General features: G+C 43.8%; 1 protein-coding gene and 1 long non-coding RNA gene across 2 annotated transcripts in view; both read right to left on the minus strand.

Moving 5' to 3' along the window:
* SLC27A2 (solute carrier family 27 member 2) overlaps positions 1-5,450 on the minus strand; it is a 44,513-nt gene extending 39,063 nt beyond the window's left edge. Inside the window, exon 1 of the mRNA XM_006208357.3 lies at positions 4,825-5,450. Within this exon, the coding sequence (XP_006208419.2) occupies positions 4,825-5,302 (478 nt within the window). The 5' untranslated portion in view covers positions 5,303-5,450. The remainder of the gene's footprint in view (positions 1-4,824) is intronic.
* A 9,779-nt stretch (positions 5,451-15,229) lies between these two features.
* On the minus strand, positions 15,230-19,915 carry LOC140697079 (uncharacterized). The gene is made up of 4 exons (XR_012073898.1): positions 19,851-19,915; positions 17,543-17,630; positions 17,249-17,376; positions 15,230-15,435 (listed from the first exon to the last, which is right to left on the minus strand). It is a non-coding gene; the product is annotated as an uncharacterized lncRNA (long non-coding RNA).
* Between the last annotated feature and the right edge of the window lie 968 nt (positions 19,916-20,883).

Raw genomic sequence — 20,883 nt, forward strand, 5'->3', positions numbered from 1 at the left:
GAGTATGGGGTGCCCGGGCTGAACAGACCCGTTTTCCCCAACTTGTTGTGGCCCTTGTGTCTCCCGCAGTGGCAGTTGAAGGGCCGGTGGTGCTGGCTTCCCGGCTTGTGCTGACCGGAGTCTCCTTCCTACCAGCTCAGGCTGGGGGCTGGGCTCTGCCTCTGGGTCCTCAGGCTGGGGACATGTTGGTGCCCCGGGGGCAGACAGAGGGGGCAGGCACATTTTGTTCTCTGTGTTTCCCTGGAAAATAGGCTTTTTTTGTGTCTGTCTTTTTGGCCTGGACCGGCTGAGCTGCTAAAATCTTGCATTGTCCAGGTCCATTTGAGCAGAACCGAATCCATGGGGGTAGAGTCTGGGTTATATTCAGCCAGGAGTCAATGTAAGGGAATTGATCTGTGTGGCCTGGGGTTCCAGTGATTATTTGATAGAATGCTCGCACTGTTGCTAGGTCCAGAGTTCCTCCTGAGGGCCACCTGACTCCAAAGGCTGGCCATTCAAGCTCACACAAAGTGTGGAGCCTGCCAGGGGTCATTCAAATTCCATAGTCTCCTGAGAACCCCTTTTTCAAATTCTTAATCATGCAGTCTAGAGTGGTGGGTTTCGACTTACAGCCTCCCATTCTTTTTAGATGTTTAAGGATAACAGATCTGTTGCTTTACATGTTTGGGAAGGTAGCCTTCTTCACTCCTCAAAACACCGGAGTTCCCAGAGAGACTGCTCTTTTGCTGGGTCTATGAGTTGTTTGAAGGCTAATTTGGTCAGGGAGTCTGGGTTCCACTCACGGCTGATGTCTTTGGAGCTCAAGGCCTCAAGCAGTTCCAGGGACTTTCTTCATTAAATCCTCTCTATATCCTGAACTAATGTATCAGGGGTGTGGGACTGACGGTGGACGGTAAAACAAATGGACTAGAAAAGGGACCTCCAAGGCCAGGTGAGCCTGGTCCTGAAGGAATTTGTCTTCTAAACTTGAGTCCTGGGGGTCTGAGGCTAGGCAAAAGGGGCACTACTTGGGTCAGTTCAGTAGGGGAACACTAAGTCTCGGGTGTTCTGTGACAGAATCAGGTAGGAGACTTTCTCAAAGAAATAGCATCCTAGCCTCCGAGGGCACAGGGGAGTTGACTCATTGGCTGTCTATGTCCTTTTCCCTCCCAGTGTAGCCACCCTGTGCCGGTGTCGCAGACAAGACAAGGGACGGTTTTCGTTGTGTCCGCCTGGCCGCTCCCCTCGTGGGGACGAAGGTGCCTCTTAGCTTTGGCGGGTCAGTATAAGCCGCTGACTCCGATCGGGACCCTGAGGGACCGATACCGCCCTGAGCCGTATGAGGTCACCACGGAACCACAGGTTGGGACTCACTCGAACTCCGTAGCAGAACGCCGTAGAGCTACAAACTCGAGCCTGATCGCATGCTTCACAGGCCGCGCATTCACACACACACACACACACACACACACACACACACACACACACACACACACACACAGAGGTTAACAACAGTCCTCCCACCAATACCAATATCCCGTTTCCTGTAGGAGGGGATCTGCCTCCTCTTCTGTCCACTGGGACAGGACCTGATACCTGACCTGACTTCCCCATCTGAAATACCATCAGACGGAGAGCCTGTAGGAGGGGATCCGCCTCCTCTTCTGTCCAATGGGACAGGACCTGATTCCTCCCAGGGGATCCAACCTTGTCCAGACGGCCACCTGGTGAGTCTGTCCGTCCCTCCCTGGAGTCTGGCTCTGGTTGTAGCCCAGCCACCCGGGGGGCTGAGTTGCTGTCACAAAGGAGAACCTGGAATACTGTTGGGCAGCGCCACCTCGTTTGCTGCCGAAGTCCCTTCCCCCGGTTGGCCGGAGCCACCAGTCCAGCGGCTCAAGGGGCCGGTGTGGTTGTATCTTGCTGGGGCCTCCAGAAATGTTACAGAAATGATGGGCCAGCCAAGAAACAAGCACCACTCGGAGGGTTGGAATACTCAGATGTGTTACGCCGGCGGGCTCAGAGGGGCTTCTGCTCTGAAGCTCTGAGCACCTCCAAGACATGCTCATGAGGTTTTATAGGGTAAAGTACAAGCTTGGGGTATTCGGCCAATAGGCATGGAACAGCTTTAGCAGCATCATTATCACAAAAGTGGGGGCAGGGAGGCAGCAAACCAACATTCCAAAGCCAGATATATCTCTTTGAAAATCCAGCTGGCTAGCAAAAAAACATGAACAGCAAACCAACACTAATTAACTTAGATTTACAAGTTAGTCCAGCAGAACTCAGATCAGTATTCCAATACTTAGATTTGTGAGTTATCTTGTTAGACCAGTCCGGCTTTTCCTTCACAGTTGGAACTTAAGAGCTCTTACTAGCCCATGAGCGCTGAGGCAGAAAATTGAAGTAAAGAATCAGACCCTTTTGAATTGTCACCCCTCCAAGATTTCTAAAATTTCTCACCTTTGTGTACCATGTTCAGATGGTGTAACAGAATATAAAGTCTCCTGGAAGCGAGAAAAAAATTGGATTCTGTTTCCAGCTCTCTCTGACCCTGGGCAATTGATATTACCCCTCTGGGCCTTTGTTTATTCAACTATAGAACAAGTGGGCACCAGGCTGATTGTTTCTCAAAGCCTAGTCCTCAGACCATTTGCTTTAATATCGTTTAGGGGTAGGATGGTGCTTGCTATAAAATACACATTCCTGGGCCCTGCCACAGTCCTACTGAATCAATGTTTTTTGGGGATGAGGCTCAGGAATCTGCTTTTTAAAATAAGCTTCCCAGGTGATTCTTATGCTCTCTTCTAAACTTTTTATTGAAGTATAGCACACTCGTTAAGAGTTGGCGGATTATAGGCTTAGAATAGCTCTAACATTTCCTTAAAACTTTAAAGAATTCTAAGAATTAGTCCATTCAACACATTTACGCTTGGGCACAGTTACTAATAAGCATGCAACTTCAGCAGTAACCGTTTCAGATCAGAGTGTAATTCTGCATGGTGTGTAATGGTCTCTCAGTGATATGGAAAAACAGAATGTTTTTCAGATGTGTGTCCTCTCTCAAAGGTCAGTTTACTTCCAGAGAGTGCCATAGGTCCACTGGAAAGTTCAAATTTGATCTGAATGTCGAGATTTCATTGTATTCTCCATGTATATTGACCAAAGTATAATGCTCAATGGCTGAGGACTGTTGCCCAGGCAGGAAAGGAGATATGTGGCTGTAGTTCTGATTTGATTCCAGAACCAAATTCTATGATACTCATTTAAAGCCAAGCTTCTTTGTTAATAAAGCACCCAGTCCTTGACCCCCCTCACCAGGGGTCCTGGGATAATATGCAGGTAAAAAGTATTTAAATCCCTCCTGAAGTGGTACAAAGATCACTGTGCTAATAACTTCCTTCTGAATCAACTGGTGAAGTAATAGGTTTAAGAGAGCTTTCCAGTTACTAAATGGTGAAGTTTTCTCTTTTCTCAGGCAACTAGAAATTGTTGGGGATTTTCTTGAAAGAACTGCCCCCTTCAAATAACTTGGCTGCCTTTAAGGTTGTTTCCCTGCTTTTAAACTTTTATACAAAGCCTTCACTTTCCCTCCGGGATTATTTATTTTGCACCACATGGAACAGGTGAACAGGTGTGCAGGTTTCCTGGTTTCCCACAAGTGAACAGACATCTCATCTTTCTGTGATACTAGGCAAAATCCTTAGCTTGCTTCATTTCCTGAGCTCTGAAATGAAGTGGGTTGAACAGAGGGATGTGTAGTTTCTTCCAGCTCTAACAGTTTCCATTCTGTAAAGGAAGGTAGCATGATGTAGGGAAAGTCATGGGCTCTGAAACTGGACTGACCTAGGTTGGAATTTGAAGCCTCAGTTTCTTCAGCTGTACGACAGGGGGTAATGATACGTTAGTTCAAGTTAGTAAAAGCATCCAGCATAGGGCTTAGCACAGAAAGACATCCCAGAGAGTTGCGATTTCCTGGCTCCCTATTCCTCCATGTCTTTTAGCCTACACTTGGTTAGGCCTCCTCTTGCAGATAGAGTGAGAAGCATCCCCTGGTCCTATTCAAGTGCAGGGACAAGCTTTCTAGGAAGGGAAAACAACAGCCCTGTGGGTAACAGGTTCTCAGTTTCTTCCTGACCTGGTCACCACTGGAGCATGAAGTTGTCATTTCATGTTGAAACATGGCAGGAGGTAACTACAGAACTAAAGGTCACTGTTGCTATATATGTAATGGGGCACCATAGCAGATGCCCAAAGTCTTCTCCTTGGGGATCAGGTGGGGTCACCTTCTCTCTGCAGTGAGAGCTGGAAGCAGCCTTGAAGGTCTATTACAGAGGAGGAACCTCAGGTACAGAGAGAAGTGACTTTCCCATGACCACATAGCAAATCAAGTGGCAGAGAATGTCTCTCTGGATCCTCTGGAGTTTACACTCAAGACCCTCTGCATTTTAATGCGGATGTTGTCAGCACTGGGTAAGAGCTTGGATTCTGGAGGTACACAGACCTGGTTAACCCCCTCTTCCCAACTCTGTGACCTGAGGCATAAGGCTTCAACTCTCTGGCCCGCTTGGTCCCATCTGTAAAGTCTAACAGTCAACCCTACCTGTTGTGAACATTAACAGCAACACTGTAGATATAATGCTTAGCGCAGTGTCTGGCCCGGTCAATTTCCACAACAAATGCTTCTAAGGATCATTACTTAAAATTTTGAGGAAGGGTTGCCATCCCCTCGCTTACACCTCTAGTTCGGATCAGAACCTCCCTCTCTTAACCCCGAAGCCACGCTGTGGCAGATTCCTCAAGGCGCAGAGGAGCCCAGCCCCAGGGTGAGGCGGTCCCCAGGCTCACCTGGCGAGGCCAGTAGCACCTTCGCCCCGCAGCACTGGAAGCAGTGCAACAGGGACTTTGCGCGGATGTTGTGGTTGAGGCACGCCATGGCACAGCCCAGCTTGACCAGCCCCAGCCACAGCCACACGTAAGCCGGCTCATTGCCCATGAAGATCGCCACGCAATCTCCCTGCCGGAGGCCGAGGTGGTCGCGCAGCGCCCGCGCCACTTGGTTGCTGCGCCGGTCCACCTGCGCGTAGGTGAGCGTCTCATCGCGGAAGAGCACGAAAGGCTTGTGCGGGATCTGGCGCGCTTTGTCCTGGAAGGCACTGAGGATGGTGCGCACCGGCCGGCGCTGCCCGTGGCGGCGCACCTGCCGGGCCACCCCGGCCAGCCGCAGGAAGTAGTTCAGATCCTGGAAGAAGTAGGGGCAGCAGAGGTTCATCAGCAACGGCAGGAGCAGCACTCCCGCCAGGACGGCGTAGATGACGGGCAGCATGATGGCGGCGGGGCCCCCCGTCCCCTCGAGGGCAGAGGGTGCACTCTGGGCGTGCAGCGCGGCGGCTGGGCTGGCTCCGGGCGGACGACGGGCGGGCAGCGCGGGGGCGCACGGCGAGGCAGGGGCGACGGCGGAGCGCCTGGGCTGCAGAGTGCGCCGCAGGCTCTAGCAGGTGGAGTAGTGTCTGGGCTGCCGGCGGTTCCGGGTGCGTCCCGCCTCTGAGCCCGCCCCCTCATGGGGGTGCAGCCACCTGCGCTCCCGGCCGGCCCCTGCGGCCCTCCCAGGCAGGGAAGGCGGCTCCGTGGCTCTCCCAGGGCTGGGCAACCGCTCCGCCGGAGTACGGAGGTCTGGGGACAAGATTGGGCTCCCTGGCATTATGACCTTATCAAAATGATGACCTTAAGACGACTTAGTGGGTGTTGAGAAGATTAGAGGAGATAATGCAGGCGTAGGGCTATTGTTACTTATTGCTACACGAATAGAGTGCCATATAGAGATGACTGTCAGTATCAATAAAGTGCCTTATAGATGGGAGACTATTTATTGAGAGCGGGTAACAGGTGCCACTGATAGACCAGAATCCCATCTCTCCTTTCTGGTCCCAGGGGGGTTCTGACTAGTCCCTCTTTGTTTCTCACTTTTGTTCTCTTTCACCTTCCCAGCCAACCGGCCCCCGCCCAATTCCAACCTAATTGCCCAGCGAACTCTTGTGACAAAGAATTCGAGTAAACAAAAGCGCCAGCGATTGCCGCGTCCACTTCATCCCAGCCCCCGGGGAATGCATGACAGGACGGGCTAATCCCAGTTCGCCAGCTAGCCTAGATTAGGTGTGCGCTGGCGCCACCCTTTGTCACTTGAAATCAAGCTCCGGCGAGGTTTTGACTTGTTTTAGTATTTTGTTGTTTAAGTGATTCCTCCCCTTGTATGTTGAGAAGTCCCAAGTATTGTCAGGCCAGTTCAACACACACGTACTAAGGCTCTCTGTGAGAGAATAGGAGGAAACTAAGCAAACGTTACTGGCATTTCTCAGAAGCCATTTCTTTTAGTGTGAGCCTTTCTTTTAATTTCCCTTAGTGCTGCTGCTATAGAGTGAATGCTGGCTGCTTGCTACTGAGGAGGCTCAGGATTTAAGAAAATCAGCGTTTTGCTTTCTTTCTCTTCTGTCTTCCTGCTTTCGTCCGTCTTACTCTTGCGAGATTACCACAAGTAATGAATTTTTACCCCTGCCAAAAGCTCTGTTAGGGGCTTCCCTGTCTGTTTTAGGAGCCTTACAGTCATTGAAAAATGGCACTTTGATGTTAATTTATAGGCAGGAATGGGACGCTTAGAGAGGTGAATTAGGACAGCTAGTAAGTGAGGCATGGAATTTTGGAATTGGTATCTGGCCCCGGGGCCCACTCTTTAAGCAACATGTTCTGTTGCTCTCCTAGTCTCTAGGTTTCCATCCATGTTCCCCTTTTTTCTTTAGCAATCCCGCCCCCGCTTCGACTTCCAATCTCTCCTTCCCCCATTTTTTAATGCCCCTCTTTTTATCCCTGGGACCTGCTCCTTTCCCTTTTCCTGACTTTTTCTTGGCTAATCCAGCTACTCTCTAGTGACTGGTTGCATCATTTCCCTGGGGAGGAACCGGGGGCCTTCGTTATCCCTGAAGAGAAGGCTGTAGTGTTAAAGTAGCGGTCAGGACAGAAACCATTTTGGTGCTCACCTCTTTTTTCCTGTCGAGCCTAGAACCAGCTGTCCTTTTCTTTCCCAATGCCACCCAGTCCCTTCATGACTAATCACTTCAGTGTAGCATCTTAGGCCCCTTTTGTCTTGTCCTTTAACAGCTACTCTTTCTTCAGAGTGCTTGAATGCCGTGAATACCCACTTTTTCTTCTCTTATTCTGAGGACCACTTTAGCCTTGTGCATCCCAGTTTTTCAGTTGCAAATGAAAGAGAATGAGACCGAAATTGGCTTTAACAGACACAGGAGTTTAAGACTCAGAACCTAGTGGTAGGATAGGCTTCAGGTTGGCCTTCAAGTATGGCTTAGGTGCTGGGACCTGGGCCCAGTTTCCCTTTCACCATTTCTCTGCTCCACCTCCTCCCCTCTCATGTAGGCTATCCCCTCACGGTCCAAAGATGGCTGCCAACACCTTAGGGTTACATCTTCACATGTCAATTTTGAACAGAAATATCAGAATCTTTTCTTTAGGAGTCCTCATTAAAAAGGAAAAAAAAAGAAAAAGAAAAAAGAAAAGCAACCTCTTACTGGATTATGTGCTCATCCCTGGGTTGTGTGCCCATATTTGTGGGCTGGGGGGAGACAAATGCTGATTGGTTTAAGTCAATCAGGGCTCACCCACGGTGTAGGTCAATTCCACTTATATCATGTTGTGGAAAATATCAGGGTCTTATTACAAAGGGGAGTTGGGGAGAAACAATGAATTTGGAGAGGCAGTTTGAAAATATTTGTTATACATATCTTGAAACTCTTCTTCCCAATGATTCTATCTTCAAATCTGGGCTCCACATTGTCCTCTACCACCAGGCTAATAGTTTTTGTGGTAAATATTGCTATCATCTTACATCTCCAGCATTCAGTTATCTTCAGTGACCCCCTCATTGCCTCCCATCCTCTTCCAGTCATGGCATCTAAAGATAATTGTCATATTTGTACAGAATATTAGAACACATCTGGACTGGAGCTGACCAGATGCCCTGGTTCTGCCTGGCACCCTTCAGCAGGGAGAAAATTAGTAGTTTAGCACATTGGTTATCTGTTCTAGAAACATCTGCTGGGAAGCTCTGGTTTAGAAAATAAAGTTCAAACTTTATTTTCTGGCTCTTCTGATGCTGACTTGAACTTTCACTGTACTCAGTTGACAAATATTTATCGAGTTTCTACTATGAGCAGAACACCATTAGGCACTAAGTATTCAAAAATGAATCAAAACTTAATTTCAACTACTCCTTTTCAAGAACACTTTGTTTTAATGGGTTTGATATACACTCTTCTAAAAATGCCCTGCACGTTCCTCCCTACAAGACTTTGTTTTTGCCTTTTTCTACCCCTGAACTCGCCACCTCTCTAAATCCCAGCTCATCTTTAAGGCAGTGGTTCACAGATTTCTGGTTTTCTCCGTCCAAGAGCATTTCAAAATAAAGTATCAACTTTTTAATTTTTTAAGGAAATTCAACTCCCTCCAACCAACTACAGTCTATTCTTATTATTTCATACAAGAATGACATTTTTTGCACTAAATGGTTAATTTTGTGTTATGTATATTTTACCACAAAAATATACACACAAAAAAGGGAAAATCCACACAAAAAGGAAAGTACAGTCCTTTTCAGAGAATGATGAAGACAACATTATACCAACATATAAAAATAGAGAAATTTAAAATATTTTTGAATGCAGAAACATACAACTTTTATTTGGTTTATTATAACATATACATATTGTTTCTGTGTAAGTTTGTCCATTTAGAAGTATAAATTCAATAGTGAAGTCTGAAGTAGGACCGAATCTCTTGGGCTTTGGTATAACTTAGGACTGTTTCCTCACTGAGATTTCAAACACGGAGCTTCCTTACCCCCATACCCTTAGTGAAGCTGCCCAGTCTCCACCTCTCCCATGCCCCCACATCCACTGAGCTGACTCGTTACCTTCATCAAGATTTTAGCCCCTTCCTTGCCAGTCACTTCAACACAACCTCCTAGACTCCTCTTTTCCTTAAACCTTCTACCCAGAGCACTAGTTACTACAAGGACCTATTCTGAGGCATCGCAGGAGGAGTTCAGGGCATAGATGTGATAACTGGAGTGCATGTTGACACCTGCTAGCCTTGGTCCTGACTTCCCTGCTGCTTCACCCCCATTCATCCATCTCTGCTGGTGTCTTAGAAGAGGCTCCCAGTGGCAGTTCCCAGCTCCTTTCAGTGTCCCCTGTCCCAACCTCAAATGGTCTTTGAAGGTGGGTGGTCTCCCCTCCAACTTTATGGAGATGAAGTGGCCCACTACATAAAGTTCTCAAACTTTATGGGCAACAAAGTTACCTGGAGAATGTACTGAAACACAGCTTGCTAAGCCCCACCTCCAGAATTTCTGATTTAATAAGTATTGAGTGGGGCCAGAGAATTCACACTTCTAAGAAGTTATCAGATAATGCTGCAGCTGCTGTTCCAGGGACTACACTTTGAGAACTACTGATTGAGCCCAGACACTGGTTTCCCAATGGCTCAGCATAGCCTGGGGCTTCTGAAGAGTTACTGAGGACAGTTCATCACAGAACATGGAAAGGGGGCTGTGGGGCCCTACTCTTGCTCCAGAGTGACTCTACATGTATCTGTTTCTTTGGGCTGTGTTTTCAACTTTCTTCTGTTTCTCTCTCTAGGTAGCCTCATTTATTTCTATTGATGTCAAGGACTCCCAGATCTAAATATTCAGCCCTAACCTTCTGAGTTCCAGATCTGACTTGATGTGGTGTCCCTAATACCTCCACATGAGTTCATTTATTCAGTCTCTCACTTATTAATTTGTTCATTTAGCATTTATTTAAAGAGTATTGGGTGCACACTACTTCACAGTGAAGAAGGAAGGGCAGGTATTATTGTCCTCATTTTCAGATCAGTGAACTGAGATCCAGGAAGTTAAACCAATGTGCTGAAGGTCAGACACAGCAAGTAAATTGTGGAGCAGGGACTGTAACCCAAGTTTTCTGATTCCTAGTTAGGTACTGGTGTACAAAGTGTTGTGAGTTGAATGGTGCCTCCTCCTCCCCTGAAAGGATATCTTCACCTCAAATCTGTGAATGTTATCTTATTTGGAAAGAAAGGTCTTTTGAATGTAACTAAGCTAAGGATCTCCAGATGAGATCACCCTGGATTAGAAGACACATGGAAGAGAAGGCAATATGGAGATGAAGGCTGAGATTGGAGTGATACCTCTGCAAGCCAAGGAAGGTGAAAGATTGCTGAGGGTAGGGGAGAGGCCTGGAACAGATTCTCTCTGAGAACCTCCAGAAAGAACCAGTCTTGCCAACACCTTTATTTTAGACTTCTGCCCCCTAGAACTGTGACAGAATACATTTCTGCTGTTTTAAGCCAATGAGTTTGTGGTAATTTGTTACCCTAGCCCTAGGAAATAAATACACTAAGCCACATGGTGTTTCAAATAAATTAGGATTCCTACTTCAAGACTGGGATGCATAGTGGACCAAAAAGTCCAGAAGTTGACAAAAGAGAAAAAAGGACAGAGATCTGAAGTAAGCTCCACCAATTTCATTGGAACAATAAGTCTCCTCAGGTAATAGATCTCATGGAGAGTAAAATTATAATCTGTGAATCTGAGATTTTCCATGAAGTTTAGGGTCATCTTGTTGACCCCAGAACCTAAAACTCATTGATCATTCACTGTAGTGGTGATTCACCTTTTCTCTATCACTGTTGTGTAGCTCCAGCCACATTTACCCTCAATTCTGTAAACCATTTCCCCCTGCCCAGTGCATATGTTCTGCTTAAAATCATGTCTTCTTTTACCTTATGGCATGTGATTACTTCCTTCTCCCTGCTAATCTTTCAGCTTTGGCTCCCTCCTTGCTTAATTATATTCCCAATTTTCTAGCTTACATTCTTTTTTTTTGGTAAAAAACTTTTTTATTGAGTTATAGTCATTTTACATTGTTGTGTCAAATTCCAGTGTAGAGCACAATTTTTCAGTTATACATGAACATACATACATTCATTGTCACATTCTCTTTCTCTGTGAGCCACCACAAGACCCTGTGTATATTTCCCTGTGCTATACAGTACAATCTTGTCTATCTAGTCTACATTTTGAAATCCCAGTCCCATCCCACCCTCCGTCCCCCTGGCAATCTCAAGTTTGTATTCTATGTTTATGAGTGTTTCTGTTTCTGTTTCTGTTTTGTACTTTTTTGTTTTTTGTTTTTTAGATTCCACATATGAGCGATCTCATATGGTATTTTTCTTTCTCTTTCTGGCTTACTTCACTTAGAATGACATTCTCCAGGAGCATCCATGTTGCTGCAAATGGCATTATGTTGTCGGTTTTTATGGCTGAGTAGTATTCCATTGTATAAATATACCACATCTTCTTTATCCAGTCACCTGTTGATGGACATTTAGGCTGTTTCCATGTCTTGATTATTGTAAATAGTGCTGCTATGAACATTGGGGTGCAGGTGTCATTTTGAGTAGGGTCCCTTCTGGATATATGCCCAGGAGTGGGATTCCTGGGTCATATGGTAAGTCTATTCCTAGTCTTTTGAGGAATCTCCATACTGTTTTCCACAGTGGCTGCACCAAACTGCATTCCCACCAGCTGTGTAGGAGGGTTCCCTTTCCTCCACAGCCTCTCCAGCATTTGTCATTTGTGGACTTTTGAATGATGGCCATTCTGACTGGTGTAAGGTGATACCTCATTGTAGTTTTGATCTGCATTTCTCTGATAATTAGTGATACTGAGCATTTTTTCATGTGCCTATTGATCATTTGTATTTCTTCCTTGGAGAATTGCTTGTTTAGGTCTTCTGCCCATTTTTGGATTGAGTTTGTTTTTTTCTTAAGTCGTATAAGCTGCTTATATATTCTGGAGATCAAGCCTTTGTCGGTTTCATTTGCAAAAATTTTCTCCCGTTCTGTAGGTTGTCGTTTTGTTTTACTCATGGTTTCCTTTGCTGTGCAGAAGCTTGTAAGTTTCATTAGGTCCCATTTGTTTTTTCCTGCTTTTATTTCTATTGCTTGGGTAGACTGTTCTAGGAGAAAATTTTTGAGATGTATGTCAGCTAATGTTTTGCCTATGTTTTCTTCTAGGAGGTTTATTGTATCTTGTCTTATGTTTAAGTCTTTGGTCCATTTTGAGTTTATTTTTGTGTATGGTGTAAGGCAGTGTTCTAGCTTCTAGCTTATATTCTTAAAATAACAAATCTGATAGCTCAAACAAAGCACACATATACATGATTGTATGGAATTCTTAAAACAAATATCCACAGGCTGCTGTCCAGCCTATAGATTACTGCAGTTAGGGTGCATGGTCCTGGTGCGATCAGCTGTGTGTATCTGTGGAGATGCATGGAGGTTGGAAGAGAGAGGGGGATGGAGTCTTCCAATTCAAAACTTGGTTACCGTACATAAGATAGTCACTGGTAGAGACTTTGCAGTTTTCCTCTAAAGGGACTACGGGCATGGTAAAACACATTAGTTAGCTTGTCATCATTCTCTTCTGTTTCTTTCAGATTGTAATGTCTCCATTGAATTCTCTCTGACTACTACATACAGCAGTCATGGATAACTAACTTCTAGTCACTAATGAATTATAATACCATGCTTAATGATTACTTATGTGGCAAGATTATTTGTGTAGATCCAAGTCCTCTGTCTGAAAAATTCCTTTAACATTTCTTCAACTGTAGCTCTCCTGGCAATAGATTCTTACAGCTTTTGTTTTTCTGAAAAAATCTTATTTAACGTTCACTTTTGAGTGGTATTTTCACTGGATAAAGAATTCTGGTAGGAATAGTTTTATTTTTCTGGTACTCTCAAGATGTTACTCTGTTGTCTTCTGGCTTGTACAGTTTCTGACTGCTTTATTTCTTATCTTTGCTTTTTGAATGTAATTAACTTTTTAATGACTATCTTCAAGATTTTCTCCTTATCTTTGGTTTTCAGCAGTTAGTCTAGGGTGTGTGTGTATGGGTATGGTATTTAATTTGTCCTGTTTGGGGTTCTGTGAGCTTCTGATCTATAGTTTAATGTCTTTCATAATTTTGGAAAGTTTCTTGGTCATTATCTCTTCAAATATTTCTTCTGCCCTTTTTTCTCTCTGTTTCCCCTCTATGGCTTCAATTATTCATATGTTGGGCAATTTGATATTGTCCGTTTTTGGATGCACAGTTTTTTGTTCACTCTTTTTTAATTCCTTGTGTTTCAGTTTGGGGAATTCCTTGGTCTATCTTCATGTACTGAGTTTTTTCCTCAGCTGTGACAGCCTAGCTAAATAATTCTTCATTTCTGACATTATGTTTTTTATTTCTAGGATTTCCATTTGACTCTTGTAGTTTCCATCTTTGCTGATATTCTCCATCTGCTCATGCATTTTTAAAAAAGTAGCTGTTACTCTAAAGGGCTCTTCTCTACAGTTGTCTCTTACGCACATGAGTGGACTCTGGCGTGATCAAAAAGTTCTTCAAAGTTTAAATGCATATACGCATACACCGCCACACACTTGCCTTTTGTTTCATTATACTGTTACTCATAATAGCTAGAAAACTAGGTCTGTCCTGATTTCTTTGAAAGGGAGGAGGTCAGCTATCGAAGAAAAGTTCAGACTTTGACTAGTGATGCTGGGATCTCCTTTTTATCTTCTAGCTTATAGCTTGCTGTCTCATGTTACCCTGTTTTATGCTTGTGACATGATCCAGATAATATATAGGGAACTTCTGGCACCATGGAAGACCTAGCCAATGAATCATGGCATTCTCTCGGGCTGAGCCTAATCAAATATTAGAATTATCCTTAACACAGTGCTCTTAGCCACCACCACCAAATTATCAGATTTGATCTCTGAGATTAGTTTTACTTATCATCTTTGCAGTATTGATCTATGGTTGGACAATACAATTACCAAAGATGCTTTAAAAATAGTATGTCATAATTGTTATTTTTAAAGGCATTCTTATATTTCTGAGATACATATTAACATATCTTAAACCATTTGAGAGATAGTTATAGATGTTGTGACATTTCCTAAAAACTTCAGCATGTATCACCTAAAAACAAAAGCATTCTCTCAACAGGCACATGAAAAGATGCTCAACATCACTAATCGTCAGGGAAATGCAAATTAAAACCACAATGAGGTATCACCTCACACCTGTCAGAATGATTATCATCAACAAGGAGACAAGTAACAAATGTTGGTGAGGGAGTGGAGAAAAGGGAACCCTTGTACGCTGTTGGTGGGAATATGAATTGGTGCAGCCACTGTGGAAAACAGTATGGAGGTTTCTCAAAAAGCTAAAAATAACATTCGACCCAGCAATTCCACTCCTGGGTATATCCCCCCCCCAAAATGAATTCAAAAAGATATGTGCACCCCAATGTTCATAGCAACATTATTTACAATTGCCAAGATGTGGAAGCAACCTAAGTGTCCATCAGCAGATGAATGTATAAAGAAGATGTGGTATACATACACAATGGAATACTACTCAGTCATAAAAAGCATACCATTTTGCCATTTGCAGCAACATGGATGTACTTGGAGGGCATTATGCTAACTGAAATAAGTCAGACAGAAAAAGACAAATACTGTATAATATCACTTATATGTGGACTCTGAAAAACACATCAAACTAGTGAATATAACAAAAAATAAGCAGATACCCAGATATAGGGAACAAACTAGTGGTTACCAGTGGGATGGTTAGGAAGGGGCAATATGAAGGTGGAGGAGTGAGAGGTACAAATAATTGGGTATAAGATAGGATGTATTGTACAACATGGGGAATATAGCCAATATTTTATAATAACTGTAAATAGAAAGTAAGTTTTCAAAATTGCATGAAAATTAAAAAAATAAAAACAAACCAATAAAAAGGCACATTCACTTTGGAAAGATCTGGCAATTTCCTGTGACATTAAATACACTTCCTACATGACCCAGAAATCTGACTTCTAAGTGTTTACTCAAGAGAAATGGAAACATATTTTGACACACAGTCCTGTACATGAATATTTGCAGGTACTTTGTTTGTAATCACTCAGAACTAACAACAACCCAGATGTCCTTCACCCAGTGAATGGATAAACTAACGGTGGGACATTTGTAGAAAGGACTCCTACTCCACACAAAAAAGGAACAAGCTATTGATAGGGTGATAGCATGGAGGAATCTCAAGGCATTATGTAAATGAAGGAAGCTAGACTGGAGAGGCTCCATTTACCTGGCATCTGAATCAGACCCCAGGGTCAAGGGAACAGATCCGGGTTGGTTGGTCCACAGGTGGTGTGCACTTGCTCTATCAGGAATTTTGACTGGGTTCTATCTCTGGAGGTAGTGGTTACAGGACTCTATGCATTTGTCAAAACCAATAGATGTTTTTCACTTGATGTAAACTTAAAATAAACCTAAGAAAAAAGAAAAAGGAAACAAGAGCATAATTTAGCTACAGTAGAGTTATAACACTTCGGAATTTAAAAATTGATACAACTCTATTATCTGATGTATTTAGGAGTCCTTATTCAAAAGTCACCAGTTGTTTCTATAATGTCTTTTATAGTATTTTTTAATCATCCAAGAGCCAATCAAGGATTACACATTGTATTTAATTATCTGTCTCTTTTGTCTCCTTCAATCAAGATCAGTTCTCCACTCTTTTTCAGTCTTTCATGACATTGATATTTTAGGAGTCCAGGCCAGTTATTTTGTAAAATGTTTTCAATTGAATTTATTTGATGGTTCCTCAAGCTTTGACTCTGGTCATGCAGTTTTGGTAGGAGTATCACAGAAGTGAGGTTGCATCCTTCTCAGTGTGTCATAGCAAGAGGTGTCCACTGCTGATTTGTCCTGTTATCATTCACAGTAAGTTTCTTCCCTGAGTCAAAGTGCTCCCTGCCAGGTTTATTGTAAAGGTATATTTTTCTTTGTAATTAATACATATTCTGTGCAGTGATACTTTCAGACTCAATAAATGTTCCTTTATGTCCCAGTTTTTCACTGAATGATTTTAGCACCTTTTGATGATTTTTGCCTGAATCTATTATTCCTATGATGGTTCTAAAATAATGATTTTTTCATTTCTATCATTTCTTCTACATGCTCATTGGCATCCTTTTTCTTTTGCTCTCTTTTTAAGAGTAGGTATAGACTCACAGATTTTTAGAGTTCAACATGTAATTGTTTTCTATTATTTATCTTGGCTGGCCCCTGTGTCCTCTTGCAGGTCCTCATTAAACTTTGAGCACATTTTTATACACTGAAATGAGAATGTGTTCCAGGATCACCTTGTACTTTCCTTGACTCACTTGGAATCAGCAGTTTTATCACAGAACACTGCTTCCTTCCATTGGACTATGGTATTAAGATACTGAGATCAGGGTACAAGGTGTACTTCTTGCTACAGGACAGTCATTGCTTCTAGGCTCTTTCAATAGACAAAGCTAAGAAATATATAACTTTAAAAACCATGAATTTGTAATAATACCTCTAATTTCTTAATCTAATTCCTTAGGGTTTGCATCTTCTTCCCACATTCCATGTCTTAAGAAAAAAAAAAAAACTCCCGAACCAGGAAAACTGATTTCCAACATCAATATATTTATTTGCCATTCTAAAATATACACAAAAATAGTTTCAGAATTACTACATTAAAATTGCTACCAACAACAAACTTACCAGGTGAAGTTCAAGGTTTTCTTGCAGTTCTTATTACCCTTTACCCATGATGGTGGAAAGTTAGTTTTGCACTAAAAAATTACTTGCAATAGTTTTTTTTTCCTCCTTTCAAGGAGTCATGTTATTGCTGTAATTGTACTTAGGTTGATTTGTTTCTGTATAGTTTAGAGTCCCTCCAACCTGTTGATTTCATTTTATATTTTGAAAATATAAACATTTACAGGGTTCAAAAATCTAAACTATAAAAATGTAATCAGAGTTGTTTCATTGTTTTCTCTATCTTTTCCACTCATTCCTATCTTATCTTTTTAGGTAACCAATCCAATTAGTTTCTGGTTTATCATTTCTGCATTTTGTTTTGCAAAAATAAGCAAATATACTTCTCCCAAGTATGTTTACAATTACATACAACACTGCAAGTACATATTTTAAAATTTTACCTTCTTTCTTACAAAAGGTAGCATACCATATATACTTTTCATTTTTCACTTTAAATTTTTTTTTGTTTATTCACACAAACATATCTTAATTTCAGTTTTCTCTTACATGAGGTTCTGTCAGATCACTTTTGGCTATATAGAAATACTGCTGTCCTGCTAGCACAAGGCCCCAGATTTCAAGGATGTTCCCATGACTAGACAAACGTTTTCTCTTCTGGTTCTACATGAGGGCACCTATGACATAGAGAGAGGCAGAGAAAGAAAAGTTGGTGAGAGTGGTGAGGGAGAAAGTAGGGAGGAAAATATACCTTGAGAAAGCATTTACTGAAATTTCCACTAGGTGACAGTAACACCCCAGGAATAAGGGTTCTGAGTGTTCTGGGAAAGGGGATAAACCTACTTGGAAGGGATTGTGGAGCATGTCTGGTGGAGTCCTCCAGTGCAGACATCTTTTACATGGATTCACTCTTCAGATCATACCAATTTAACTTAAAAAAGAACAAAAACAAAAAACACTCATCCTCAATCCTGTTCACCTATCAGTAATTTAATATGTTACTGAAAAAAAGAGACTATGACCTTGAATCAATCTATATAGTCTTAAATCAGACAAGATGCTATCAACAGCAAATATTAAAAATAATTTTAAGATTCAGTAAAATGTATTTTAAACCTAAAGTTAATTGAAATTTCTTTCTTGAAAGTATCTTAACCCCTTTATCCTTAGTTCAGCTTTTGTTTGATCCTGATTTTAAAAACAATTAAAAAAAAAGATAAAATTGAGAAGTAAACTAATTAGCAAGATTCACTCTAACTCAGATTAGGAACTGGCAACTGTTTTCAGGAATTATAGAGGTAATGTCACACCCCTGATTAGTTCAGCAGACCTTGCAAAATGTACTATTTAATATCAGTCATGGCCTTTTGTGGCCCTGCTGGCTAGAAGAACAAAGTGTCGACTACTTGCGGGCTCATCTCAGGAGCCAGGCAGGTGTAGAATTAGTTTTACTGCCAAAAGCCACATATTTGAGGGCTTAGGAACAGGCCTGGGATCTGCAGGCCAGGTGCCAAGCTGCAGGATTCCCCTACTCTTCATTCTGTTCTTTTCACTGCTTCCCACTCCTAGCTGGCTTCTAAGGTGCACACATGGATTCATGATAGCCCTGGACTGGGCTGGGGCATGTGGGATCCTAATTTGAGGAAGTGACAATACAATCCCCAGAAGTGACCTAGCAAAGCCAAGCACAGTAGTCATTAGTGTGTTATGATATGGAACCAACTGTTTGCATAAGTATAGAGGGGAGGAGTGATTCCATCAGCTGGGACTAGTCAGTCTTCCAGGAGTAGGGGAAGTTTGAAAAAAATGTTGAAGGAAATAGTAGATATGAGTTATTGGTTGGGGAAAGGTGGTCAATGTGGATAGGAGGAAAGATGTAAAAAACACAGGTAGCTGCAAATCACACCATATTACAGCATTCTTCTGTGACAAAATAAAGAAAAACATGGCTTAATTGCAAATGTAAAAACCTATAGTGTTCACTAGAATTATTTGATAATGTCTTTCACTTTCCCCCTTTGTGTTTCTACCACCAAAATCATGCTGTAGACTTTCCTATTAGCTTTATATGTGATAAATCCATTATCTTTACCGTGTGCCTCTTGCTGCAAAAACCTGAGCACCAGACAGAAATACTGGGGCACCAGATGCATGTAAAATCTGTCTCAGAGATACTGGTCCTCTAGAGCGCCACTAGGGGAGAGCATGAAGATGGTGCCCGCCTCCCAGGTCTCTGCAAAGGATTGCTGTCAGTCCTCAGATGTGTGTTTAATTAGAAGCCTGCCCTTCAAGCTGCATTTATGATGAGAAGGTAATAGGCCACTTTCACATTAAAGACTGAGCTCTGGGTCTGTTTCCTCTTGCGGTAGCCATCTAAGAACCTTTCTTTGTTGGTTATAGACCTTTGGGACCAACAGTTATAAGCCAATTGGCCACCAGAGCCAAGTGATCTAGAGGTGTACACTGGTGGCAGCCACAAAATTATACAAGGGTGTAAACTCCTTTCTGGGAGATACCAGAGAATTGGAGCAAGGCGGAAGGAGAGCGCAAAGATGGTTTCCACTGGTCTGCGTTCCCTGCGAGCACCTCTCTTGGCTTCTAGTTGTGTGTCAGACCAGAAGCCTGCCCCCCAGGGCAAAGCTCCTGGACAAGCCAATACACCGCCTTCACAGGAAGACGTGGTGGGGTGGGGGTGGGGAAGGTTCAGCTGGCTGGCCGCCCAGTGCCCTGGGGGTGGTAGCCTACTAAGAACTCCCTCTTCTGTGGTTCAACACTAAGAACTCTCTCACGGGACTCAGGATCTCAATTCCCCTACCCTTCGGGGTCAGGTGATCAAGCAGAATCCCCTGGGCGGTAGCCACAAAAACTGGGCCATCAGATGTGTGTAAAATCTCCCCTCCAGTAAATACTGGCATTCTGGAGCGTGGCAGGGGCAGCGGGAAGATGGCACCCACCAGCCGCAGTGAGGCAGAGGGAGAGTGTATAGATGGCGCCTGGTGGGGAAAAGAGAGAGAGAGAAAAAAAAAGATGGCGCTTGCTGGCTAGAGTGAGGTGGAAAGAGAGCCTGTGGATGATGCGGCCCAGCCAGGAGGCACCTCAGGTGTGCTAAATTAGATGGCTGCCCCTCAGGCCCACGCTTTAGTGTTAGCACCTGAGCCTCATTCACCTACGGCCCAGGCGCCTCCTGATGGATGGTGGTTTCCAGGTGAGTCTGAGTCCACGGGCCCTTTAAGAGTTGCGCCCTGTGCCCCGCGGCCTTGTGGGATTCCTGGACGTGGCGTGGCGTCTCTCGGTTTTAAGCCGTGGTGGTTGGGGGCCCGTCTCTCAGGCGCAAGTCTTAAAAGCTGGGGTGCCTGATATGGGGTTCAAACCCGTCACTCCTCAGGGAGAAGCCCAGGGTTTGCGTTCCCTCCTGACCGTGGGCGGCCGCACCAGGGCTGGGGCTTGTGCCCGACGCTCCATGTTTGCCTTCCCTGGTTTGCCTGGTGTGTGGGCGTTGTTAGACAGTTTTGGGGGGGGGGTTGTTTTGTTTTGTTTGTTTGTTTCCTTTTTCCTGAGGAAGTTTCACATGTAGTGCAGGTTCACTCCTCCTGGGAGGAGGAGAACCGAAGAGACTCCTATGTCGCCATCTTGAACCAGAACCTTCCTCGCAGCTCTTTACCATGAAAATTCCCGCCTGGCTCAAGCTTTCTGATGGGAACCAAGAACCATGGACCAGGATTGTGGCGGTGAGAGCCTGGGCGCTTTCTCTCTCCCCACTTTCGTTTTCCCTCTACTTTGTAGTAATTGTCTGTTAACATCCCTTAAAAGGAAGAGGGCCCGCGTGCTTATTATCTGCAGGGACAGCAGAGCATGAAGAGGGAAAGGAGGTGGCTGCCTTTGCTGCAGTTGGTTTTGGGGTGAGGGGAGGCAGAACCCAAAAGTCGGGGTAGAGGGAGGCAGCTTTTAGAGAAAGGGAAAAGAGAAACAGAGGATGTGGCCCAGGGAGGAGCTGTGGGCCGAGAGTATCCCGCGGTGGGGATTTCTGACCCCTTCCATGGTGGAGTTCTAGAAGGTAATGGTGGCGTTTTTGCTCTTTGAGGACAGTCTAGTCATTACCTGAGAGAGATAAGACCTCAGTTAGTACTTCCCAAAGCTGCCTGCACATTAGAATCGCCGTAGGAACTTTATTGTTGTTTTATTTT

The sequence above is a fragment of the Vicugna pacos genome, chromosome 6, assembly GCF_048564905.1.
Source record: "Vicugna pacos chromosome 6, VicPac4, whole genome shotgun sequence".
In the NCBI taxonomy this organism is placed as follows: Eukaryota; Metazoa; Chordata; class Mammalia; order Artiodactyla; family Camelidae; genus Vicugna; species Vicugna pacos.